The 26,555-nt window shown below is 38.4% G+C and overlaps 2 protein-coding genes across 7 annotated transcripts; both read left to right on the top strand.

Annotated features, from left to right (window-relative positions):
* Nucleotides 1-1,673: 1,673 nt before the first annotated feature.
* On the top strand, nucleotides 1,674-3,583 carry CCIN (calicin; the record flags this gene model as incomplete). Its single annotated transcript, XM_081944977.1, has 1 exon — nucleotides 1,674-3,583. One exon carries the CDS (start codon nucleotides 1,674-1,676, stop codon nucleotides 3,447-3,449), a length of 1,776 nt encoding a protein of 591 aa, XP_081801103.1. The 3' UTR covers nucleotides 3,450-3,583.
* A 3,698-nt stretch (nucleotides 3,584-7,281) lies between these two features.
* Nucleotides 7,282-26,277, top strand: CLTA (clathrin light chain A). 6 transcript variants are annotated; one of them, XM_081944253.1, is made up of 7 exons: nucleotides 7,282-7,701; nucleotides 18,200-18,237; nucleotides 20,339-20,477; nucleotides 21,264-21,375; nucleotides 22,881-22,934; nucleotides 24,849-24,884; nucleotides 25,811-26,277. In XM_081944253.1, exons 1-7 carry the CDS (start codon nucleotides 7,497-7,499, stop codon nucleotides 25,980-25,982), a joined length of 756 nt encoding a protein of 251 aa, XP_081800379.1. In that variant the 5' UTR covers nucleotides 7,282-7,496; the 3' UTR covers nucleotides 25,983-26,277. The 6 variants fall into 6 exon arrangements, with proteins under 6 accessions (XP_081800379.1, XP_081800381.1, XP_081800380.1 ...); XM_081944254.1 differs by having other exon boundaries at nucleotides 7,285-7,701; nucleotides 20,360-20,477; XM_081944255.1 differs by lacking the exon at nucleotides 24,849-24,884.
* The last annotated feature ends 278 nt before the right edge of the window (nucleotides 26,278-26,555 follow it).

The following is a 26,555-nucleotide window of genomic DNA, read 5'->3' as shown; positions in this document are numbered from 1 at the left end:
AAGACTAACTGCTAGTAAAAAAGCAGAGTTCCAAGGCTGTGCTAACATTCTGTTTTAGAAGGAATGAATGAAAAATAGCTGGGGGAACTAAAGATCACCAGGGTTAATAGAAGCAAAAGAGCTGGAAGTAATAAAAAAACAAAAAAAAAGTGGTAAAGCAAATTCTAAGGAGGGAAAGGTTATTGAAGTTACTGAGAGATTTAGGAAGCAAGTCAGCAGTTATTTAGATCTGGGCATGGGCATTGTTCACTCCGCAGAGTGCAAAGTCAGAGTTCTTAGAAAAGAGCAATTTAGCAACTGTGAAACAGGAAAACAATTTTTGGGTGACTTGTGAAGAAATAATCTGTACTAGACTAAGTGAAGTGAATACAAATTCTCCAGAGTCAGTCTGGTAGAAAGTGTCATAAATTATTTACTGTTATCCCTTGGGATTTTTTTGAAACCTCTCATTCTAACTTATAGCCCTGGAATTCCTGCTGATCTTTTTCAAAATATTTAAACAGGTCTCCCTCGGCTGAGTTTCCAAGCCCAAACAACACTTTATGAAGAACACCAATATAATTCTTCCCAAATTAAGTCAGGTCTGGACAGTTATCAATACCTTGATTAGATAATACCATGATTCTGCAAGTGCAATGTGCTTATGTGTGTTTTTTCTTGAGTATTCAGAAATTTCAACTGATGTGGTAGGTATTATCTGATAAACGTAACAGGACCGTACTATGCCTATGTTGAAAATCTGAAAAATTACCAGTTTTCCATAAATAATTGAAAAGGTTGGTTCAAATCTTTTGAAGCTATAAATGGTTAAATTCATCACTGTTGCAAATGAAAAAAATATATTTAGAAGTACGTACCTGGTTCTACATAATACTTTATCATTAAAATGAACTGATACATTGAGAATATTGTGATGAAAAGCTATACTTCTAATTTTCAAATGCTGGCTACAATTTCAGAATAAAACATAGTGAGAGAGCCTTCTGTATTGTTCCCAAGCACAAAACATTATCTTCAGGGATTGCATTTAGCACTTCTGTGGCCAAGTTCTTTGAATTACTTCAATGTTTTCACAATTTACTTTGTTTTGTTTCTTATTTTATTTCTCTTTCTGCCAGTTTACCCTTTAGGGAAAGGAAAAGCAGATTAATTACATTTCCATTCAAAATGACTGGGAATTGTGACGTTTGTGATCCAAACATGCTGAAGAATATAAAACTGAGAAAAACTTTTCTAGGTGATGTAAGAAATTTACCCTCTGATTAGAAGTTTTTGTCTTTTTGTAGCAAAGCTGGAGATGAGCAGTATTGAAATTTGAAGTAGGAAGAGGCTCTGATCTGTAATGAGTGTCTTTGCTGTCCTTGTTAGCGCTTGTTTTCCTGAAGCTGCACAGCCATGGTGAGTAGGAAAAGGCCCAACTTCTTTAGGAAGCCAGCAACAGTGAGTGTATCCATAATGGATCTGGAGTAACATTCCTATATTATCCAAATGCTACGCAGAACCTTTTACAAATTTCAAAAGTCTGTTTTCAGTTTAGGTCACAGGTAATTGTGACCTGGTATCTACATCTACTGACATCACTCCACTGCACTCAGAGTGAAGTTTTCAAGCCAAGAGAATATAGACTTTTACCATCATCCTCAACTTCAGACAACCTTGACCCAGCTCAAAACATGAAGATGCAGTTTACAGAAAAGAACCACAACAGTTTTATGGTACAGGCCCTTAACAAACAAAGAAAGAACAAGGAATTTTGTGATGTGGCTCTCAGTGTGGACCAGACTGTCTTCTATGCCCACCTCAACGTCTTAGCAGCTATGTCTTCCCATATAAGGAGTTTGATATCCAGCAATGATATGAAAGCAGATGACGAACTCTTTATTATCATTGATGCGAAATTCATGAGCCCAGCCTTAATGGAGGAATTGCTTGATTATTTCTACACTGGGAGGATTGTGATTTCAGAGAAGAATGTGGAGGAACTGCTGAAGGGAGCCAAGTACTTCAGTTCCCAAACTTTAAGAAGTCACTGCTCTGATTTTCTCCTCCGGTCCCTCAAAATGGAGAACTGCCTCCAGTACATTCTGATAGCCACTACATATGACCTGAAGGACATAAGAAATGCTGCCTATGATGGGACACGAGACAACTTTCATTATTGGGTAGGGCCTCAGGGCATATCAGAATTTATGCAATGCCCTTATCATGTCTTCAGCAGATTGCTTAAAGAGGAGAATCTTCACGTGCAAAACGAAGATCAGATCTTTCTCGCTCTCCTTCAGTGGATAAAATATAAAAAGAACGAAAGAGAGAAGCATTTTAAAAAGTGCTTTGGTTATATACGTTTAACAGCAGTTTCTACCAAGACACTACTCGCAGCCTGTCGGGAAGTGTTGCTCTTTGCAGACCACACTGGACCTCTGTCCCGGATAGAGGCTGTGTTGAGTGAACGTAAACAAGGAAATATTCAAAGTTTGATGCTTCAACAAAGGAAGGGGGCACTAGTGGACTCAGTGGTAATCTTAGGGGGACAAAAAGAGCAGGGTAAATTCAACAATGAGGTCTTTGCATATGTAATTGGAGAAAATATCTGGATGAAACTCACAGAAATGCCTTACAGAGCAGCCGCACTTAGTGCAGCCTCACTGGGGAAATTCATTTATGTCTCTGGAGGAACTACTGAGCAGATCTCTGGGCTGAAGACTGCCTGGAAGTATGATATGGATACCAACACATGGATCAAACTTCCAGATCTGCCAGTTGGTCTTGTTTTCCATACCATGGTGACTTGTGGAGGCGCAGTGTACTCTATAGGAGGTAGCACAGCCCCAAGAAGGTACATTTCCAGTATCTACAAGTACGATGAAGGCAAAGAGAAATGGACTCTTGCTGGGAAGATGAGTATACCTATGGATGCAACTGCACTGATCACCAAGGGAGACAAGACTATTTACATTGTGACAGGGAGATGTCTGGTAAATGGGCGCTTCTCACGAGTAGGTGTGCTGGACTGCTTTGACACAGAGACCCGGAATGTGGTCCAGTATATCACTTTTCCCATTCAGTTCAACCATAAGCCCTTGTTGTCTTTTCCACATGAGAACATTTTGAGTATACAGAGCCACAAAGAGAGCATGGAAATAAATCTGCAGAAGATTAAAGTTAACAAAACCGCAAGCCTTGTGCCTCTGCTGCCACATAACTATAGTTTGGATCTGTCACATGCAGTGTGTTCTATTGGGAATAACAAAGTGTTTGTATGTGGTGGACTTATTTGTCCAGGTGACAAACGTCCAGAGGAGTATTCTATCAATCGGCAAGCATATATGTTAGACCAAAGCACTGGGGAATGGAGGACTTTAGCTGAGCCTCCAGAAGCTCTTGATTGTCCTGCTTGCTGCATGGCTAAGTTGCCGTGTAAGGTCCTCCAAAAAACTGTAGTCAATTAATTTGTGAAACCAAAATGAAACAACCTGTAGCAATAAAGAATGACTGAAATGCAGTTTACAGATACATAGACGGACACTTCCTTTTGTCCCTTTATCATGTACGTAATTAGGATGAGATTATAGGAGGGGGATATGGCACTTATCCAGGATTAGAGGCACAAAATAATCAGCTAGAGATAATATGCAATACTAATGTAGTAGTTAATGTTTCGTTCTGTGATTTTTATGTTAAACATTTAAACATATTTTAAAACAGTGGATAAAAACCTAGATACCAGTTTGTTTGGACACAAAAGACCAGGCTTCTTGCTTGACCTACAACTGCAGCCTAGCAAGCAAAGCATTGCAATGTTCATCTAAAACCCTGACTATGTGAAATTGCACAGCAGTAACCCGTGCCCCTTTTTATGCCCTAACCTTTGGGAAGAATCCTAAGATTTTGGACTTGTTGCAGTGGCAACTTCTAATCCAGAAACATTCTTCACTATTTTGTTACAGATTCAAAAGCAATAATAGTTAACTTCTAAAGATCTTGTCCCTTAGATTTTCATATTCTCAAGCGCTAAGACTCCTATGTTCTGTATGGAAATAAAAAGACCATCGTCTCTTTTCCTAACAAGGATTTAAAAGAATGTAATGTTAGGGGTTAGCAGAGCTTTTCACAAAAATAATAAAAACCAACAGTGGGAAACATTTAGCTATTCATATATTGTTGAGCTATGCAGCTTCCAGGGTCCCAACCAACATTGCCCTTGGTTAAGAAATCCTGAGAGCTGAATTCAGCAGCATTTAAAAAGCTATTCATTTTTCATCCTCGGTTATGTCCCGCTCTCAATTCTATCTTTGTTACAAAATATATACAGTATTTTTAAATAACAGTAAAACCTGAGGTCAATTTTCTTTATCTAGAAATCTCTTTTCCAGCACATATTACCTTTGCAACCAACGAAAGGAAAACAATTGGTTCATAGTAATTGTCTTCCACGAAGAGGATTTGGAGAATAAAGGAGCCATTTTTTTCAAGAAGAGACACTTGGAATTAAAGTTGTTGCTATTGTTGCAGTAAAATAATTATTTGACAGTAGCATTTAGTTGGTCCTCAGGTAATAGCAGAGTAGACAAATAAGTTTGTAAATCAATAGATATATCTAAAGAGCATAAGTTATGTTTCACCAAATTCCTTGTGTAGTTATGTAAGATAAGTGATCCTTCCTCTCCTTTCCTTCCAAAATCACTTTAAAAAATGCAGCTTAGTGTGAAAGCAAAGTAGAGAGAACTGCATTTTAATGTAGGCCACAGTGTGTGTGTGTGTGTGTGTGTGTGTGTGTGTGTGTGTGTATGTGAAGTCTTTTTACACAATGGCTATGTCCAAATAACACTATTAATTGAATCATGGCTAAAGTAAAGGTAAAGGTTCCCCTCGCACATTTGTGCTAGTCATTCCTGACTCTAGGGGGCAGTGCTCATCTCCATTTCAAAGCCGAAGAGCCAGCGCTGTCTGAAGACGTCTCCGTGGTCATGTGGCTGGCATGACTTATCGCTGAAGGCACACAGAACCTTCCCACCAATAGTGGTTCCTATATTTCTACATGCATTTTTACATGCTTTTGAACTGCTAGGTTGGCAGAAGCTGGGACAAGTAACGGGAGCTCAACCCGTTACGAAGTGCTAGGGAGTCGAACCTCCAAACTGCCAACCTTTCTGATTGACAAGCTCAGTGTCTTAGCCACTGAGCCACTCTGTCCCCCGTGAATCATGGTTACTCACCCCATAATTCATACTGGACATAAAACTAAGTTGGTTAAGTAGCTTGTGGCTTAGTATGTTGAATAATTCTAGCTTTGTGACTGTCCAAGAAAGCTAGATATTGACCTCTGCTCTTAAAAAAATAGGAAACCTCTGTCATTCAACTAATAATTGCTCAATGATTTCTAGATAATAGAGTGGAGAACTGAAGTTGAATTTCTTTGAAGAAAAATGAAATGAAAATTTGTTACAAGAACTTGTTAAGAAGTTATTCTGAGCTGTACTCCCAAAGGTTATTAATCTTCTAGGATTATCTACAAAAAGGATTGCCTTTTTTACCGTTTATATGCTTTTAATACGTGTTGGTATACAACAATATAGAAAGTGACTGTTTTATAACAGATAGGGGATATATTATAATGAAATGATAACTGAAGGAAAATGCTAAGAAGGGCTAGCCAGTGTGATATTGTGTACTGCTGGGAGGGGTAGGTTAGAGTGATGGCAATATATATCAGCCTTCCAATCTAGCCTATAGCCCTGGAATTCCCTCATAGGTTCCCATTCAAGAACTAAAGGTATCCAAAGTTGTTTAGCTTCCAAGTCCAGAAAAGGCCAATCAAGAACTATCACCTGCTTTGATATCCAACTTAAACAGCAATTATGTTTTGCTATACATAATTTAAAATATTAATTTGCACTAAAAGGGAAGATCTTTCTGGTCTAGGAAGATAAGTTGATAAGTTATAACTTTAAAAATTATACAAATGGTTCCTGCAGTTACAAATGGATTCAGAACAAACAAAGGGCTTTCTAAATCAATATAAAGCAAACCAAGTGTATTCAGTATCTGAGTACAAAGGCAACTTTTTAATATTCTGACATTACCAAGTTTTGAACTGTATTCCAGAGAACTAGAAAACAATTTCCTCTGTATGAACCTTTTCATTAGACTAAGCTTTACAAGGAATATCTCTACAGATTTTGTAGTATTTGAAGTGCCTAAGTCCTGTTGCAAAAAAAGTTAACCTTTCTGCTTGTCATGAAAAACAAACTGGCCAGATTCCAAAGGTGCTTTTTCAAGAAGCAACTGGACTTTCTGGTTTTTCTTTGATGATGTTTCACTTCTTATCCAAGAAGCTTCTTTAGCTCTGATGTTTCGCTTCTTGGATGAGAAGCGAAACATCTTCAAAGAAAAACCAGAAAGCCCAGTTGCCTCTTGAAAAAGCACCTTTGGGACAAGCTGTGACCTGGATAACTGAGAATCTCCATAGACATTTAACAATAAACTGGCCAGAACTGCCATTTATAATAGAGCTGTGTGACTAAGTTACGTAGAAACATGTAAGATCCGCCAGACCCTTAATGGGCCAAGTTACTGCTACAGAGGCATTGTATGTGATTTTAGGTATTTTAGTTGTCATTTTAAAATTATCTGGCTTTATATAAATTTTAAGACACATTTTTGCAATTTGAATTGTAATCACACTTTATGTAAATTCAGATACCATACAACCCATATATTCCTTTTAGACTTCACAGATTCTAGCCAGTTTTACAGATGTATTTTAAGTTTGTCTCAAATTTTCTTCTCTCTTAAAATCGATTTAGAAGTACTCAGACAACTCCTAATACTTGTCTGTAATAAACTGACTGACTGACTGGCCAGAGAGGATAAAAAACCTTTTCCTTGTAGTAGTACTCGTTCTTTCTGTTACAGCAGAAAGTGACAGCAAAGCCACAATTGCTTAGCGATTTAAGTGCCAATAAGTTACTAGGACCCCTTTTCAGAGAAAGGTGCGTAAAGGAGCGTTTCCTTTTGAAGCCAACTCTGGGCGCTCTTCCTTTCATTGAATGTACCGTAGACCATTCATGTTATAAATCCGTTTTTTGCCTCAATGACAAGCGGGAAGTCCGCTTTACGGGGAGGGGGGAGGGGGAAGAGAGACAGAAGCTCCCTCCTCCCCGCCCTCAGAGTGCACGGGCGAATGAGAAGTCACGTGTGCACAATCCCGCCTTCTAGGCTTTCTAATTGGCTTATGCCTTTCTCTCCCTTCGGTTGGTTGGTGGATTTGGGCCATCACTCTAGGAGCTTTCCCGGGATGGGGGTGGGGTGGAGGAAGGAAAGGAGAAAAAGGCTGCTGACTGCTGGACGATTAGCTACAGGAAGCCGGAAATAGTACTTGCTATCCGTTAAACGGTTGCCTCCGGCGGGTTTGTGCTTTCCTCTTTTTTTTTTTGGCCGCTCGTCCCAGTTGGGACCGTCGCTTCGGTTGGCTCCTCCCCCATCTTTTTCGCTCGATGGCCGAGTTCGATCTCTTCGGCGCCCCTCAGCCAGTGGCGGGAAACGGGGCACTGGGGGTTGGCGGCGAAGAAGACCCAGCCGCCGCCTTCCTGGCCCAGCAGGAGAATGAAATCGCGGGCATCGAGAACGACGAGGGCTACAGTATCCTGGAAAATGGCGAGCTGCCCGTCGGGATGCAAGACGAAGACGCGCTGACCGCAGGTTAGGAAAGGCCCGCCGAGGACAGGGCGCGCGCGGGGAGGGGGGGGAGAAGTGGCACGTGCGGAGGAAGGGGGGGGGGAAGATAGGGAGTCGGTCACGTGACAGCCGGCGCGCGCGTGAACTGTCGGCCTTGAGGTGGGGGGAGAGAAAGGGAGGGGGGGGAGAAATGGAAGCTTCGCGGTCGAGCCCCCCCCCAGCGACCCAACCTAGATGTTCGATAGCTCTCGAGAGGGAAAGGGAGGTAGAACGGTCTAATGGTTAGAGCTGCTTCCCCCCCCTCCCCCGTTTAAGGCTGACCCGAAGGGAATCTATGCCATAGCAAACCTATGAAGACGCCTTGTAATACCGGGTAGCCCCCCCCTCCAATTAAAAAACTTGTGAAAAAAATGTGCGTATTTCAGACACAACCCCCCCAATTAGACGCCCCCCCCCAAAAAAAAAACCTAAGCCAGTTCGTGTAACTTTTGAAGCCATTGCAGCCTTAGGCCGACACGCTCCTTGTGGTTCCAGGCGCCTTTTCCCTCCTCCTGCCTCTTCCTTCCCGAGAGCCTGTATTGGGGAGTTTGCTGCCTGAGGCGGGTTACCTCACCCCTCCTAATAGGTTGTAGGGAAAATCCAGGGTCGAATGGCAAATAAAACGAGCCACGGTAAAGGAAACTGGCCTCGGAGCAGAATTCAAACTTCCCCTTCAGTATTTTTCCCCCCTAATCTGGGCATCTACGCCTGCGCTTCATATTTTTCCACCCCTCTTCTGCCTGCCTCATAATTCACTTCGGATTATTGGGGTGCTCGTCCTCCCAATGATTGTGGTTCCTATCAGTGCCCAATATTTATTTGTTTCTAGATAGCGTTCAAGAGGCTGGTCATTGCTTATAATTCCTACTTAAGACCGAACTAATTATGCTTCTTCCAGCATCGACTCATCCTGTTTGAGTAGTTCATGAGGGATTGCTCTGGATTCCTCCTCAACACTTCAAGGGCAAATGGACCTGAAATCAGCCTTTTTCAGTAGCAGCCTCGTTCCTTGTGGAATTTGCTGTCCCTGAAATCTATGTGGCCGCTACAGTATAATTCTATTATTCCACAAAGCAACAGAGAGCTGGCCCTTTAAAACAGCATAAGCAGTATTGTGTCTAATCCTCATATGCTATATAGTTCCTTTTTTAAACTATATAGTTATATAACTGTTGAAATATTTATGTTTCTATTTTATTGATTTTTAAATATATATATATATTAGTTGCATCGAGTCTGAACTGGGCAGAATATAATTGTTTATTTAAACATAAAGCCCATTTAGGAAAATAACATTATGGAAGTAGGTCTTCTCAGTTTATATTCTAAGCTGCTTACGTGTCTTTTCACACTATATACTTAGTAAGAAACTTTTAAGTATAGCACTCACCATTTCCTTTGGTGTTTTTTTAAACAACATACTAAATCTGAAATATCAAACATTAAAGGGACATCATCACCACCATTAACTTGGATGATATATATTAGATTTGTTATAGACAATAGGTTTTGGACAAAAAGGATAGAAATAAAGAGGAAGAAAGAAAAAGTTAAGTGGCTTCTGATCTTTATAGCAGTTACAAACTTTTATCATTTTTCCCTTTAGAATTATATAAGCATTCTGTTCTTCCCATGTTTAATATGTTTTAATAAGCAAATCCTTTTTGTTTATTGTCAGCAAAAAAAAGGTTTTTAATCTTTTATAAACTTATTGTTTTGTCCCTAATCAAGACAGATCAATGCCTCCTTAATGAGTACATTTCAACTAAGCACTTCTGATTTTATAACACAAAGAAAAACAAATTGTTTCCTTCTTCTCTCCCTCTTAAACATGATTCTCATTCACTCTATATTTGATTAGTATGAAATGAATTATAGAAATGGATCTGTTTTGCATCTATATGATTCCAGCTTGAGAGCATAGACTGCATTTTTGGCTATGGTTTGATCCCCTATTCCAGTGATGGTGGACCTTTTCAGCAATGAGTGCCCAAACTGGAATGTACCGGAGCATCAGAAACCATGTCAAAGCTATTGAGCCAGCACTGTTGGAAGACATTTCCACAGTTATGTGGCCACCTTAATGTCACGGAGCACTGTTACTTTCCCACAGGAGTGACACCTATTTACCTACTCACATTTGCATGTTTTGACTGTTAGATAGGCAGGAGTTGGAGCGAGGATGGGAGCTAACACCATTGTGTGGAGATTGGGTCTCAAACCTGGGCTGCAGCTTTTCAGCCAGCAAGCCCAGCATCTTAATGGCTGAATTATTGTGCTGTCCTTGCTGTAGGGAATGAGAGAAAAATCAGAATTGTTCAGTACATGTTGTTTTATAATGCGTAAGGATGGGTTTTATTTCCTCAACTGCTCTCATATTTGTTTGCCCAACAGCAATTTAAATTCACAGGAAAAATAAAGAGGAACAAGTGGATTTAGGCAGAAAATTGAAAAAAAATCAAGCTTGAACACAATTGGGTATTTGAATAAATTAAAAATAGCTTGATCTTAATTTGGTTTAGTAGAAAAGTATGGTCTAAGTTTACTTCATAAATTCAGTGTTTATTTGATATAAAGTCTTGAACAAATGGCCTTGCTGTTCATTTGTTTGTTTCTGATAATGTAAACCAGCTTGAGTTTTTCCTTGCATTTGCTATATGTGACAGAATCCATTACGTATTTGCTAATAAATAGTAGCTGTTCTAGAATGCTTGGCCAAAAGCTTTAGAAATGAGTTTAGTTTAAAATAAAGATTTTTGTTTGCTTGTTTACATACACAAAGTCACTTTCTACATACATGTTGAAGGATAATTTGCAGAGCTTATGAAATATAGTATGCTTTTGTGAAAAAATAGATTGGCTTTATTACAAAAAATGTTCACGTTCTATGGGATATATTTTACCTGGATTTAGAGTTAGGTTTGTTTAAGGAAACAAGGTCTACATTTTTGAACATAATAAAATGTGATATATTCATTTAATGGCCTGCTGTGGAATCCTGAGCATATTGGTTGCAGTTCTGTGACAAATGCAAGGAGACATTACTTTGGGGCTGAACAGAGCAGCATATACTTGCGGCTATAGCTTGTCTTTGGGATTTGAGCTGAGGGACTGTGCAGATAATTACAATCAATGTTTGGTGAAACAAAGGTCTTTTTTAGTTTCTGGGTGCATGCATTACCTGGTTTCCATTTTGCCAGTGTAGGGAGAGTGTTTTTATTTTTAAAAAACTTGAGTGATAGCATATGTGCTGTAAGGAGGAGTTATTGGTATTGAAAGAACATAGAAGTTTTATTTTTTGTTTTGTTAATTTAAACCATCTAGAGAGATTTGTGGGTTTGATTTTATAATCATTAAATTGTCATTCTTAGCTATATATTTTTCCATTTTCTTCTTTGTTTGGAATGTAATAGGGTATTCATGTATTGTAGCATCCTAGATGTTTCCTTGGTTAAATATTCAGAGCAAATAAAATAATGGATAGAAAATTAATAGAAATAAAAAATGAGAAACCATGTAGATGATGGCTTCTGATATTTTTCCAATCATTAATCATATTTATGTCCTGGGTCATGTGACCAGGGAGCAGGAGAGCTCAGAATCTAGTTACCCTAGTAACATTTTAAGCCACTGCCTAAATGTCTTTCCCATAGGCATGCAATAGTAGACTTCTGGAATTTTTAACTTGCCTCCTCTTTTTCAAACTCTTTCTTTTATTGAATTCTTCCTCCTTACAAACATTGATTTATTCCATTTTATGGCATTCTGTCATACTTCTAGTCAATTATAGGTATACATTCACATAATTATTATTCTTTTTTTTTACATTCATGGTTCTTATACATTTGTCATTCCATTTATAGAGATACTATTCCATTTGGGTTGCTTTGTTTACCATCCCTTGCCTGTTTTGACACCACCTTCCTTTCCCTTTCTTTTCTCCCTCCCTTCTCTACTTCCTTCCTTCCTCCTTTCCCTTCCTTCTTCCCTTACCTCTCACCTCCTCCTCTCTTCCTCTTCCCCTGCCTACCCTCTCTCCTTCTCCCTTCCATCTTCTCCTCCTCCTCTCTATCTTCCTTCCCTTCTCTCTTCTCCCTCCCTCCCTCCCTTCTCTACTTTCTTCTTTCCTCCTCTCCTCTCCTTTCCCTCCCTTCTACCCTTACCTCTCCCCTACTTCTCTCTACCTCTTCCCCTTCCTACCTTCTCTCCCTCTCCCTTCCATCTTCCTCTCCTCACCTCTCTCTTCCTTCCCTCCTTTTCCTCTCATTTCCTCTCCTCTCTATTGCTGCAGGTGTCTGTTCCAGCTCATAATTTATATTTTCTTGGGGTGATATTTCCGCGAACCCAAAAATTGTTGAATATCATTTCTTGTTCTTTTTCCTTCCCTCTCTCTCCCTCCCTCTCTCTCTCTCTCTCTCTCTCTCTCTCTCTCTCTCTTTCTCTCTCTCTCTCTCTCTCTCTCAAAAAAGAACAATTTTCTTTTTTGGACAGACAGACAGACAACACATAACACATAGAACCTTCTTCAATCACGTACAGCATATTGTTTGGTTGCAAAAATTTTGTGCATCATTTCCATAGTCCTCACTTTCAATTGTATATAAAATCACAAATTATCAATCTGATATATATGTATACATTATTATCATTGTCATATCATCAATCCAGTATGTTATATAAAAAGTTATTATAACTATTAAACATGCATTTGACTCTCAATTGCTTTTACATCCTTTTGTATGAAATATTCTAAATTTGAAGTAAAACTATAAAATGGCATTCCATTAAATCCTCCTAAAATCATCCAGTGACACTACATCTTTATAACATTCTAAATAAAAATTGGTTATATTTAATAACAAAAACTTTTTTTAAAACAAAATTTTATTGGTTTTTAAGAAAAATAGACAAGGAAAGGGGTAGTGGAATAAGTTACAAATTTTGGCAGTTACAATATGCAGGAGGTGGTCCCTCCCCCCGTACTCATACATTTCATTTATTAATACATTAGATTATATTACAAGTCAATGGTATTCTGTCAGCATATAAACTTTTATCTTCAAATAATTTCAATCAATTTACATCGAACAGATTTTCTTGTTTATTTTTGTGATCTGAGTTTTCTCGATGTTGCCCCTTCTCCCCCCGCCAGCAGAGCTCCGGCCCCTCCCGTGTCCTGGGTGTCTGGTGTAGTATCATCAGGTTTATCTAGGAGGGCTTAATTTTTTTCCATAAAGGCCTGAGCCTCTATGGTTGTGTTGATTCTAACTCTTGTGTCCTCCCAGAAAATTAGCATACCTTCAGGCATCAGCCATCTGAACCACACCCCTTTCTGGTATAATTTCTTCGCTAATAGCGAATAGTTTTTTCTTCTCTCTCTCACTTTCTTAGGGATCTGTTTCAGAATGGTTATTTCTCTATCCTGGTATTTTAATGCTTGCCCCCTTTGTGCACTCAGAATCTCATCTCTTGTAGTCTTTTTAAGGAATTTAATGTGTACCTCCCTTGGAACATTATGTGTTCTAGCGTATGCTAAGTTTACTCTATAAACCAGGTCCATGTCCCACCCCATCTGTTGTTTGTCTTTTTTAATGTATTCAGCCAAAAGGTTTATCATAATGTCCCTTAAATCTTCATCATCTGCCTCGATCACATTTTGAAACCTAAGGAAAAAGGACATTCTTTCAAATTCCATTTTAATCTGGTGGTTCTCTAACTCTTTGTTCCCTTTCTGCACCCCCCCTACCTCCCCCCTCATCTCAGCCATCTCTTCCTCCAAAAGATCCAGTCTCTGTGAGTTATTAATCGCCCGGTCTTGGTTCTCTCTAAGCTGCTCATTCATCTCCTTGAATTGATTTTTTAAGTCTTCCTGTCCCTTTAAGATCTGTTGAAACATCTGCTGGAAGTCCACCTCAGAAGGCTTGGGTTGAAGCAAGGAGGTTAAAGTCTGTTGTCCGCTGGGGCTGGACGCTGAGGATGTCGGGGCAGAGACTGCAAAACCCGGCTTCCCCGGGGGTTGTCTTTTGGGTGACATTATAGTGAGCAGAGAGATAACAATGTCAATACAGAGAGGAAAGAATTAGGGAGGAGAACCGCCGAGGAGGTTACGAGGCAGAGAGTCCAAGCAGATAGGAACCTTTTCTATATTCAGCTCCTGGCAATAAAGTAGTAAAGTCCTTTGTTCCAAGCCCAGAGTCCAATGTAACAAGAGATTTATCTGAGTGCCATGGAGACAAAGACAAAATGCCTGAAGTTTCTATGGGTGGAGTCACGTTTCAGTGTCCATGAAGACAACGGAAGTGTGCCATCTTGCTCTGCCAGGTCTGGGATCAGGAGGCAAAATCCAAAAGTTTTCAAAGTTTTCAGATCATCACCTCATTTACACAAATGCAGTCCAAAATCTGCCTTTGCTATGAGCGTGATTTCGTTGCATGGCTCCCCCCCCCCACCTCCTCCTCTGGGGGCAGAGAGCAAAACCGTTTAAAGCCGCTTGTCCAAGGGGGGGGGAAATCCCCCTCCCTCCAGTCATGCTTCTCCAAGACAGGTTGAAAGTCAGTTTTAAAAAGCCGGCAGTTTTTTTTTTCCATTTCAGCCAAGTAAGGGAACGGGGGAAAGTTTCCACCTCACCACACAGCAGCTGCGTCCTTCAGATCTTGCTTTCTTCCAGCTGCCTCATCCCGAAGACGCCGCGGCGCCTCCCCTCTTGCCTCCCGGTGCCTAGGGTGATGCGGGGAGCCCCCCCCGGCCGCCGCCGACACGGGGGATTCCCTGCTACGCTGCCCCTTCAGCAGGAGCCCCTCCAGGGCATCCTGTGCCCCCGGATCAGTGGGGAGCCCACCAGGAGTGCGCGGGGCGAGCAATACCTGCCCGTCGGGATCCGGAACCGGAAACAATAACAAAAACTTTTAAACTTCCACTCATAGTCCTCATTTGCAGTTTGTATAAAATTTAATGTCATCAAACTAGTGTGTATGTGTATATGTATGTGTGTGTATATATATGTGTATATATATATATATATGTGTGTGTGTGTGTGTGTGTGTGTGTGTGTGTGTGTTGTATTTGTGCTGATAAATAAAGGGAGACCAGTATAGATCTATTTCAAGCTATTTAGCTCTCATCAGCTAGCCATACCCTTACTGGGATTTGAACCTGGGCTGTATTACATATTAGGCAGGAGTCTTAGCCACTAAGCCACAGGTTCTCCTCCTTATCAGCTGAGCCAGGGAAATAGGTATATATATATATATGCATTGTTATCATTATTACACATTTATGTGGCTATAACTATTCTCACACCATTTTATACATGATACTCTAAATTTAACTAAGTTTGGCTTAATTTTTTTATAAACTTTCATTACATCAACCTGTGTCTTTCCAAAAGTAGTGCAATTTTATATCTCGTGCCATTTGTAGCATTAATATTCTGGTTGTTTTCTTTGTAGGTCTTATATGGACTTCTCTTTGCAACTTGTTGCTCATTGCATATTTTATGAACACTCGAAACCCTCCATCTATTCCTTCCATCAACTTATCTTTGGTTATCACCGATAATTCTGTCAAGGTTTCTCTCCTTACTTCCATCAAATTTTCTGTCTTTTCTTCTTCTATACTTTGAGGTCTGAGATATCGTTCCAGTCCATCTGTCTCCCCTTTCCATAGTCCACTCTTGCTATTTCCAACCATGCTCAGTTTACTGTCAGTATCAACAATTTTCTTATCTCTTTGCTCCTTTTTTCCTTCAATTTTTGGAACTCTGTCCTCAATTTTCTCCATTTGATAAATGTCTTCAATTTTCCCATCTCTTTTTGCTGATCTTCGTTCTACATTCTACATTCTCCTCAATTTTCTCTGTTGTTACTAACATTTTTTGAATTTAAAACATAATCATTTGCAATATTAATGTTTTTTTCATGTTGCGCCATTCTTCCAACATATAAACACTGCCACTATAGCTTTCAAAGCTTTTTGTTATATTTCAGACAAGTTCATTATAATCTTTCAGTTCAAGGCTTTGTCTTCACTCCAGTCCAGCTACTGATAGATAGAGCTCCCAAAGAGCACCTGTGTAAACAATCAGTGCTCTTCCCACTATCTCTCAATAAACAAACAAATGCCTTGAAGTGTAAATCCAATGGTCAAAGAGAAGAAAGAAAAAACAATGTTTCCAAGCCTCCAGCCTTAAAGTGGCAGTGTTACTTTTTTCTCTCTCTGCTGTTACATCCCTCTTTATATTCCAAACTTACGGAGAAAAATTCTTAAGAGAAAAATAATCCAATCAAGCGTTGTAAAAGAAAAAAGAAATTTATAATCCACAAGTACAAAAAAAAATAAAGAAGAAAAAGTAGTAGAAGAAAAACTAACCCATCCAATTTAAAAAATAGGAAACATTAGCAGAAATTCCATCCGTAAAAAGAAAAATTAAGAAAAGATAACATACTAAGGTTAGTGTAGCTTAATCTCGCTGCTTATTTTCTTCTGTCTTCAATTTTAATTTAGTTATGATTTTCTTTGGGTAATCTCTTTTCAAATAATAAAATTTCCCCACCAATTCGGCACACTTTCTCTTCCGCTTTCTTTCCATTCCGGAGCTGTCCCAACTTCAGCAATTGGTGAAGAACTTTTGGAGATTTGAGATTTTGAACAAACATTACATTTTTATTTATATAGATAATAATTATCTAAATTATCCTTTCTGACAGTGGAGCTCAACTAAATCATTTCTTTAGAGAATTGCAATTAAAAATATTCTGTTAATCAACTGTTGATATTTGAATGTGAAATCTCTTTTCCTATTGGGCAACCTGGAAATGTAAAAATATGTTTCACATCTTTTCTTAATAAAGCAAATACACATACAAACTCTTTCTCTTCCATGTTGCTGATTTCAGCATCCTATTGAAAATTTAAGTTGCTGTAATCTGACAGTAGAGACTGAATCTAATTTTCTCCTTGCCCTGGAAAATTAATTAATGGAATTGTAGAATACATAAAGACATTATAGAAAAGCAAATGAAAATCTATGGTTTCCATAGGGCCTACCCGGCATGAATAGAACTAGTCTTCATATTGGAGTCTAATATATTTCCCTTCTCACTTAGTTCTTGGGAGCATATTAAAATGCATCAATGTCATAACTCTTCTATATTTCAGTATTTTTATTTGGCATAATAGTCTAGCTGTGCTGAAGCTGATAGACTTGGCCATCTGAGTAAATCCCTTTCGGCAGATAAGATTGCACATCTTGCCCATTTATATTTAGAATTCTCTTAGCAAAGGTCTGAAATACTTCTTAATATAAATGGAAGGCTTTGGATTTAGAGCTAAGTGTTCACAATTCTTGACTACTTGCAAAATTGCAAATTGATTTGAACTTTTCCCAGATAGTTTGTATCAAATAGTTATTCTTGTTGCCCTTTTCTTTCTTTTGAGCTTGACAAATTCGAACTTATTTGGCACCATGAGACAATCTGATTGCTGTATTTACCTGAGAGTAATAATACTGTATTTCCTCAATTTAACATTAAAAAGACGGAGTCATTTGAAACTGCTGCACATTCTGAGCTATTGGATTACAAATTGTTATCTCTTCAGTTCCAGCTAGCAAAAACAAACTAGACTCAATGACTTGTTGCACTGATGATAGACTGTGTTGGGTTTGTTGTCTGGGCTTCATTTTGGCTTTACCCTGGTAGCATAGAAAGCAGATTGAATCAGGATGAAGCAAAAATAAGGATTATTGTATTATTGGCCACATTTGTATAACTCTCCATTTCATGTAGTGACCCCAGGTGGCATATATAATAAAACATAACCATTAAAAACAATTTAAGTTAAAACAATTAAGATAAAAAACAAAATAACAGGAGTGCATTCCATTAATTATATATAGCCATCTAGAAGCTTCACTTCTACTGTTGGAGCCCCAAGTGAGTTGACAGAATCACTTTTAAATGCCTTCTGGAAGGTCAATCTCAACACAGAGTGTCTGTATTTATGATCTCTCCCAAAGTGAATGAAGTCCTTAATTTTCCTAATCTAATAGAATTTATGCTTTGCTCTTGTTATAATCAATTTTTAATCATTGAAATTATTTTTCAGTGAATTATTTATTTCTTGTGAAATGAGTACTATAGGATTTCAAGTGTTTTGAAACTATTATAATAGTGGCTTTAACATTTACCTTGAAACTGGTATCTTATAAAATATATTACAAAAGGAAGAGGTAGACTGAAAAACTATGGCTTCACCAAGTAAATAATTAAAAGAGAAGAGCTTTGAAATGTGAGCTTTCTATAGTCTTTACTCTTAAGTTTATATAGTCTCCCAATTTCCAGTTGAGAGGGTGAAGTTAGTTTAACTATAACTAAATAAAGCCTCATTCTTTAGTTTACTTTCTTACATACTTTTAAATGCTGCTACTTTTAAAGAAAGTTTTTGTTGCCAAGAAAGTTAATGTAGATCATTTCTTCTTCCTCAGATGCAATTGATGGAATGACGAATGGCGAGATCTATCAGGTAAGTGAAATTCTACTGATCTTACTGGTCACCACTGATTGAACTGAACTCTTGACAATGAGTTTTGTCTCCTGTTCTGGCACTTCAATATTAAACCCACATAATGCTGAGTTGTCAACTGATTTCTAAAATTTAAAAGGCTGGGTATTAATTATTGTAGGAGAAACAGAAGAGATTCTCTCAGTTTTCCTTCATCTGCATCTCAGCAACTCACTCCCTGTTAGCTTTGAATCTTGGCATAGGTACAAGAGTAAGAGGTAATGCAGATGTAAGAATTCCTAAAAGCTTCCATTACTGTTTCCCTGACATGCAAGGAGTTACGCGAGGACTATGCGCAGGGGGTGGGGAACAGATATGGGAGGGGGAATCAGTTAAAAAGTTGACAAGGCACTTTGATTATCACATATGCATATCATTTTATTATTTGTCAATTTGCAAATATGCACCTATTCTGTGTTCTGCACCTGCAACAGATTCTTGTGTATTTATAAACTTGCCCCTTTTTGGGCTCTTTGCTATGTTTGTCTCAAAACTGACCATACCCGAGTAAGCTGACTTCACAGCATTTTGTTAGAAAAGCTGTGTGGATATAGGTCTACTACTTTGTTGAGCATGCAAATGTAGCTAAAGGTTTTTTTTAATTAATCACAAACACAATCTGCATTAGAATATAAGCTAATATATCAGCTATTTATTTTTTCTGCTACTGTTCAAGAATAGTCCCCCCCCCCATATTTTCATATACTTGCCTTGACATATTACATTTTATGAGTCTGAATGTTGTAAAAGTTGCTTACTGTGATCTTTGTAGGGAGGAAAATATTGGTCTTGGTGGAAACATCAGAAGCATTTCTGTGATTTTAAATGAAATTGGAATCAATCAAAATTGTACAATTAAAGTAAAATATTAAAAGTAAAAATAATTGTGATAATGTTAAAGTGCCTGTCATATGGCAAATGTGAGTAGAAAGCAGATCTGTATACAAGTAGTCCTTGACTTACAACCATTCATTTAGCAACTGTTCAAAGTTACATGGCACTGAAAAAAGTGACTTAATAACCATCTCAGCCCCATGGTCATATGATCATGATTTGGGCATTTGGCAATTAGCTCACATTTATTATGATTGCAACATAGCGCAGTCACAGGATTGCCACTTGCAATCTTCCCATCTGGCTTCCAGTGAGCAAAATCAATAGGAAAACTGGCAGGAAAGGACACAAGTCACAATTACAACATGTCCCACTTAACAACTGCACCCCTTAAGGATGAATTTTCCGGTCCCTATATTGTTAAGTAAGTTGAAGACTACTAATAATTCAAAGAACCATACGGTACGTCCCCAAGTTATGAATGTTGCAACACCATGGCAGTCATTCATCCTTAGAAATGACCACAGAGGCACTCCAGCATTTGTCCTGCCCATTCCCTATCCCCATCCTGCCACGTTGGGTCTCTACAGGCAGGGCTGTGGAGGCTCACTTACCTTCTAGCCAGCTGTGTTCTCTCCAGCCTTTCTGTTTCTTTGCCATGGGGCAAATAACACTTTTCGCGTGCAGACTAGAAACTTCTGGGGACTATGATCTCACACAACTTCAGGCACCTATCTGCGTTTGCAGAGAATGGGTACCTAAAGTCCCACGAGATTAGGGCACCCAGAAGGTTTTAGTCTGCACACAAAATGTGCTTGCACACCAATGGGAGGCTTGAAGCAATGCGATTTCACTGGTCTAAAACCTCCCGTCACCATCCGAATACTTTTCCGTGCTGAGACTGGAAGCCTTTGGAAGAGACTCCCTGAGGCTGCCTGCCGCTCCAGAAGTGGCAGTCATCTTCAGTGAGTCAGAGAAGCTGAGCAGGTCATGCTCGTCCTTTTTTCCTTCTGCTCTCGCTGGGAGCAGGCAAAGAAACAGAGACAGGAGAGGAGGCAGCTCGCTAATCTTTGAAAGGTAAGTGAGTCTCCACAGACCTGCCGTTGCAGGATTCGGGGTGGGGTGGGGAATCACAATTGCATGAGGTCTCTGGGTTGGGTGAGGCCTTGGGTGGTCTGAAGCAGGTAGTCTGTGCCATCACTTTAATTTTATTCAATTATAAAAATAGCTGCCTCTTTGTCTGGATCAGGAGAGCAATGGGCCTACAGACTGCTATGCTGCTATTTCTCAAGCTGATCGTCTGCAGACAGAACCAGAGAGCATTCGCAAATGGAGAGAAGAGCAGCGAGAGCGTCTAGAAGAACTTGGTAAGCATCTAATTTTCACATAACTCTTAATGGGAACTTTATTTTCATCTGAGTAAGGATTGTTGGAGCAGCAATATTGTCAATTATCCTTGAATTGCAAACCATAGGCAAGGCATTTGCCATCTCCCTTGAATGCATGTTGACTCCATTTTGACTATGTCTTCCTGCCCACTAGGTAGAGAGTATTGTTCAGGCCCAGAAGATAGGACAAATCTGTTGTTAAAGCATAGAATATATATAATAACGGTTCTTGCCAAATAATTTCAAATTCTAGAAATAACTCATTTGTGTGGTTTTTTTTTCCTAACATGTATAATGTTTTTCTGTTGATTAGTTTGCATAGCATTCTTTATCCTATTTAATTTTTGACAGAACTAGTCATTAATATTTCAAAAATAGAACCAAGAATTTTTTTAAAAAAGTCTCAGGAAACTAGGATATGCAACCAACTATTTCATTATTCTTGTAGAGTTAGTTCAGGACATGAAATTGGTTGGTTTGGTGGATCTGGTTTCATTTTTTGCTACATTTCAGAAAGGAATTAATATATTTGTACTGCTAATTAATTTTGAAACTGATTTCAGCCTTTGTGCTTACTGCCATTAATAGTTATTCACAAAATCTAAGTGGTAAACTGTCTATCTTCCATTGATTTTTATCCCCTAGAAAAGTCATATGACCCCCCTAAGTTTTAGTCGGTAATAGTTCAGAATCTTAGCTTTATTTAATTCCAAAGACTAGATATTTATGTATAAACCACATGTCTCTGTGTATATCTTTTTAAAGATGCAAACTCTCGAAAGCAAGAAGCAGAATGGAAGGAAAAAGCAATAAAGGAATTGGAGGAGTGGTATGCAAGACAAGATGAGCAGCTACAGAAAACGAAAGCAAATAACAGGTAAATGACACAGTTAAAGATCAGTAACTGGATTTTGGCATATCTTTATTATTAATATTTTTGCTGACATGATAGTGGCTTTATGCTAATTATAACTGGCAAATGGTAACCTCTCTGAGAAATTTTCAGGAATCCATTACTCTTAGGATAACAATTTCCCAATTCCCCCTCTTTTTTTAATAGATGTATATGTAAAGTCAGAATTACCATGACTTTGCTAGTACCACTGGAACAGTTGTTTTCCATAATAGAGACAATCTCAACCCTTCCCCAAAGACTAAATGATTGATTGTGTATGTTATAGGTGTATTATCTGTGTGTGAGAGAGAGAAAGAGAGAGACTGTTATGATTATATAATATGTGTGTGTTTGTGTGTATGTATATATATATACATACACACTTTGTATGTATGTATGTACAAACATAACAAAGGCAACATTAAAAATAAAAATATGGTTTTCTGCCTGGATGGTTTTCTGTAATGAGCCGAAGGACAGAAAGGGGAGTAGTGAGCTCCCTCCCATATTTGGGCATACCAGGGGTTGTAACACAAATACATACCTATTTCCTTGGCTCAGCTGATAAGGAGGAGAGCCTGTGGCTTAGTGGCTAAGACTCCTGCCTAATATGTAATACAGCCCAGGTTCAAATCCCAGTAAGGGTATGGCTAGCTGATGAGAGCTAAATAGCTTGAAATAGATCTATACTAGTCTCCCTTTATTTATCAGCACAAATACAACACACACACACACACACACACACACACACACACACACCTGATTAGGTGGTCTCTTGTTCCGAACAACAGAAGTTAAGATTTTTTTTATTGCAATCAGTATTTGATATTTCTGAATAAAGCAGTTGAAAATGTTGCTGTGTTTTGACAGTTCACTTTACAGCCAATTCAATAAATAGGGTTGTTTTTCTTTAGCAGTTACTGTGGTTTTCAGTCAGGAAGTCATAGTTGCTTCTTAGCCTTTTTCTACCATAGTTCCTGAGCCTTGTGATAAAAATGAACTGCAGAGATGACAGATGGAATGTCCTCTTTACTACATAGCCACTTGCTGGTTCAAAGATTTATAAATGCTCGCTCTGTAGAGCAGATCTCCCCTTTCTCACATAAAAAAGCTGTTGCAAGTTAAGTTGCCTTTGTTAGCTGTTGTTTGTAACCTAGTTTACCAAGATACCCATAGTTTGAAATTTTATTGTGCAAAACAATGCCTGAAGATCTACAGAGAGCAATCAGGATGTTTGATTGTCTGCAAGGGACTAACTTATCTTAATTGAGCTAAGTTGTTTCTTATCTGTGTGGTTTATTTCTTAACACATATTTCTTACATGTTTTTTTCCCCTTCACTTACAATTTCTAAGTATTTATAGGATCAGATTAATCTGCATGCTAATCACTTGAAATTTAATTCTACTTGGCTATGTTTCCTTTTGCTTATTCTTTTCTCTTTGTCTTCTGTCTGCTTGCCTCTTCTGTGGACTACTTGCCATCTAGGGTGGCAGATGAAGCTTTCTACAAACAACCCTTCGCTGACGTGATCGGTTATGTGTATGTTGCCTAACTACTGGTTATATTCTGATCCATCTGTTTTACTTAACATTTTTAATCTTTTGAGAGTTATTATGATCAAAGTACCCCTCAGGAGAGAGACATACCTTGTTATAGAGCAAAATAGGAAGAAGACATCTGTCTTTGGGAGGGAGAGCAGGAATGGACAATTTCTATAATAATACATGCAGTTAAAATAGGCAATAATAATAGTATCAAAGAATGTCATTTGACTTCTGGCCATGTAATCACTGAATAATTTAGGTGCTTTTAATCAAAGAATGGTGGAAGTTTCAAATAAAATTGTAAGGAAAGACAGTTTTCCAATGTTAAGGAAATAGATTCCATAGTTTCCTTGTCACTTCTTGTTGGGTTTTGAATATAGTATTAAAAGTATTATTACTATGTAGCAAATGCTGGAAACCTTAGATAACTCATGGTTTTGAGTTATGCAGTAGAGAGTATATCTGGAATAATAATTGATCGTAAAAATATTAAAATTAATAGATAATGCTGGAATAGGTGAAATAATTGAATAGTAAATTGAACTTTTTCAAATCAGTGTTTGGTTTCATTAATTTTGTAATAAGCAAACCTGTCTTAAGTTTCATTCTATATTGAAAATTGAATTACTTAGCATGCAGAGTTGAATTTTGAGGAACTAAATTAGGTGATATTTAATAACTGAAAACACTCAATTGTTTTCTCACAGCTGAATACTCTTCTCTTGTACTTTTTACATATTTTGCTGTTTAGGGTTATGTTACCCAAGCATATAAAATAATAAAAGCTATTTAAGCAGCTCCTTTGTAGCTATACTAGGTGTAAAATTACTGTAGTGGTTAACAAGAAATAGAAACAAATGAGAAAAAGTTTTGTATAACTTCCCTATAAAATATAGAATGGGAGGATTCATTCAGAGTCATAAAATATTGCTAGAGAGTTTAGCTCTAGTAATTGTAGGTAAAATTTAGATATACCACTTTCATATGTAAAAATAAACTCTTGTTTCAGAATAAGTGGGATAACTTTTTCTGTTTCTCTATTCATATTCCAGTTCTATACTCTCAAAAGTTTAAATAAAAGGTGCTTCTTATCTATTTCTGGATGTTTGTTGTTCAGAATCAAATGCCTTCTTTCCTCAATGCACATGCTAGAATTGTGATACTTATGTTTGCTGGGGCTAGTTCAGATGGACAAAACAGAATAGTATAATACATGTGTTGATAGAGTAATTGTCTTTCAAAAGAGAACCAAGAGAAAGAGGTATGAGCAATTTGCAACACATTTTTTCCTTCTTCCTGCTTGAAAACCCCATTAATGGCAAGTTCAGAAGGGGAAGTCACTGTTCATCTGTACACAGCAAGTTTGTAGTTAAATGGAGTATGTCAGGAATTGAGGAAAAAGAAATAGTAATCAAACTGCTTTGGAGCTGGGCCCTGTGTTCCTCACCAAGGTTTATATTTCCTTAATTGCCTGCAATATTTTCAGATTTGTTGTGTAATCCGGAAGAGTTGCATGGCAGTCCTTGAGAAGGCCGATGGATATTTCATGCCTGTTTCTATTCTGAATTTAGTGCCAAAACTTTTTCCCAATGCTATAGAAGTTTGGCAGATGACTTAGGAAACCCCTTGACTTGTGAAATGCTGGACGAACAGGTGGTGCCCGCCTTTGATTTTTGCAGTCAAAGTTCAGGCAGAAAGGCTGTTTCCTGTAACTGGTTGGGGGGGGGGGGGGAGAAGAATGCCTGTAGTGCAGCTGCCATAAAAGAAATTTGGAGGCACCTGTTCCTGAATGTTGGTAGTGCTGCAAAGTGCATGTCTGGCCAGCTTTACTTGCCATCTGCATTATGCTCATTTTCATTTTTCTATATCTGACTTAAACTCTCCTTTTTGTTTCTCTTCACCTTTAAAGCACAAACATAAACCATCCTTGCTACAGCCTAGAACAGTTAAGTAAACTCTTCACTGCCCCTTAAGTGTCTTGTCCCATGAAATAGCAGTGTTGTAGTGACCCTTGTCATCAGTGGTGTTTGTAAAATACAACCATACTTGTGATCAGTGCTGAACATCATAAGTTCATCTCATTGCTTCCCCCCCCCCCCTACTCTGTGGGAGTAGTTTTCTTCCTTTTCCCTTCCCCATAAGTAGGTCTGCTTTATTGCATTTGCTTGTGTTCAGAGCTCACGGTCTGCTTCTATTAGTTCCAGAAAATAATGTTCCTATTTGTCAGCAAGGTAGCAGAATGTTAGTATTGAAGGGACAATACTTGTGGTGATGTCACTAAGCACAAAATGTGCACACGAGTGCAGATGATATGAAGCAGATTTCTCCTTGGCCTTTCTCCTTCAGTCTTCCTTGCTCCAGCCTTTAGGTCCATAGCATTTTCAAGCATAAGGGCTATGACTTCTTTTCTTTCGTGTTAATTTCTGCTATTTCTCCGCAGCATTGAACATTGTGTTCCAGTTTCATGTTATAGTTTGTAAAAATTGAAAATCGCTACTAAGGCAACTGAATTCCAATCTGATTACTTCTACTGCTATCCATAGGATCATTGGTGATGGCCTTATATAGAATCAGTTGGTGATCCTTCAAACCTAGTTATCAGATCTGAGTCCTAATAGCTCTCCGAAGTTTCAGATTGGAATCTCTCTCCTTTTTTTGTGCCCTGTATGGAAATGCTCCAGATTGCACCTGGAACCTTCTGCATGGATTACACATGCTCTGCTATTGAAGGTCTAAAAAGTGGTTTGGAAATTTGACCCTACTTTGAGTGATGGTGTTGACGATTTTACAAATAATTGGGAAGCAACTCATGGGAAAATGGGTGGGAGTCCTATTTCGTTGAAATGAAACATGGTGTTGCATTATTTCTAGGGCAGCTGAAGAAGTCTTTGTGAATGATGTTGATGACTCATCTCCTGGCACCGAGTGGGAACGTGTGGCTCGGCTCTGTGACTTTAACCCCAAGTCGAGCAAGCAGGCGAAAGATGTGTCCCGCATGCGCTCAGTGCTGATTTCGCTCAAGCAGGCCCCACTGGTTCGCTGAAGGAAAAGCACAACCTACACTACAAATGCAATATCTAACTTTACTCAGAGAAGCTGTGTTTGCAGTAATTGGATTAATTATGTTTCAATGTTTTTTGTTGTTTTTTTTGTTTTTGGACCAAACCTCACAATGTATTTAGAGTTTGATCATTGTTCTGTGATTGCATGTTCCTCCTCTGTGTCCTCCTGGTGTCCAAACTGGGAGAAAACTTCCAGAACTGTAGTCTCTATGCTCCTCTTATGCATTGAGATTTGACTTTCAAATGTACCAATATTAAAGGTCTGTTTAAATTGCACTGTTGTGTGGGAATATTAAAAAGCCGAAGAAACTTTACTCATTTAAAAGGATTCCGTTGTGCTAGATGCAAATAGTTGGGAATATAATAGCTGAAAATTGTATTTTCAAAAACAAAAAAAATTACTGTTTTCTTTTCCCAGTTATCCTTTGCACTATAGTATAACATTTCCAAACCAGGAATATTTATTTAACTATTTATTCGCAAGATTTAAATCTTCGTCACCTACTTCATACAATGACCTGAGGCAATTCATTCATTCATTCTGAACTTTATAT

The sequence above is a fragment of the Natrix helvetica genome, assembly GCF_964273705.1.
Source record: "Natrix helvetica genome assembly, chromosome: 2".
Classification (NCBI taxonomy): domain Eukaryota; kingdom Metazoa; phylum Chordata; class Lepidosauria; order Squamata; family Natricidae; genus Natrix; species Natrix helvetica.
Note: the sequence above shows the minus strand (reverse complement) of the source record. Positions and strands in the feature narration are given on the sequence as shown.

Coding starts and splice junctions, on each gene's coding strand:
- CLTA (XM_081944253.1), top strand. CDS start 7,497: ATGGCCGAGTTCGATCTCTTCGGCGCCCCTCAGCCAGTGGCGGGAAAC. Junction 7,702..18,199: donor CGAAGACGCGCTGACCGCAG/GTTAGGAAAGGC, acceptor CTTCTTCCTCAG/ATGCAATTGATGGAATGACG. Junction 18,238..20,338: donor CGAATGGCGAGATCTATCAG/GTAAGTGAAATT, acceptor TTATAAAAATAG/CTGCCTCTTTGTCTGGATCA.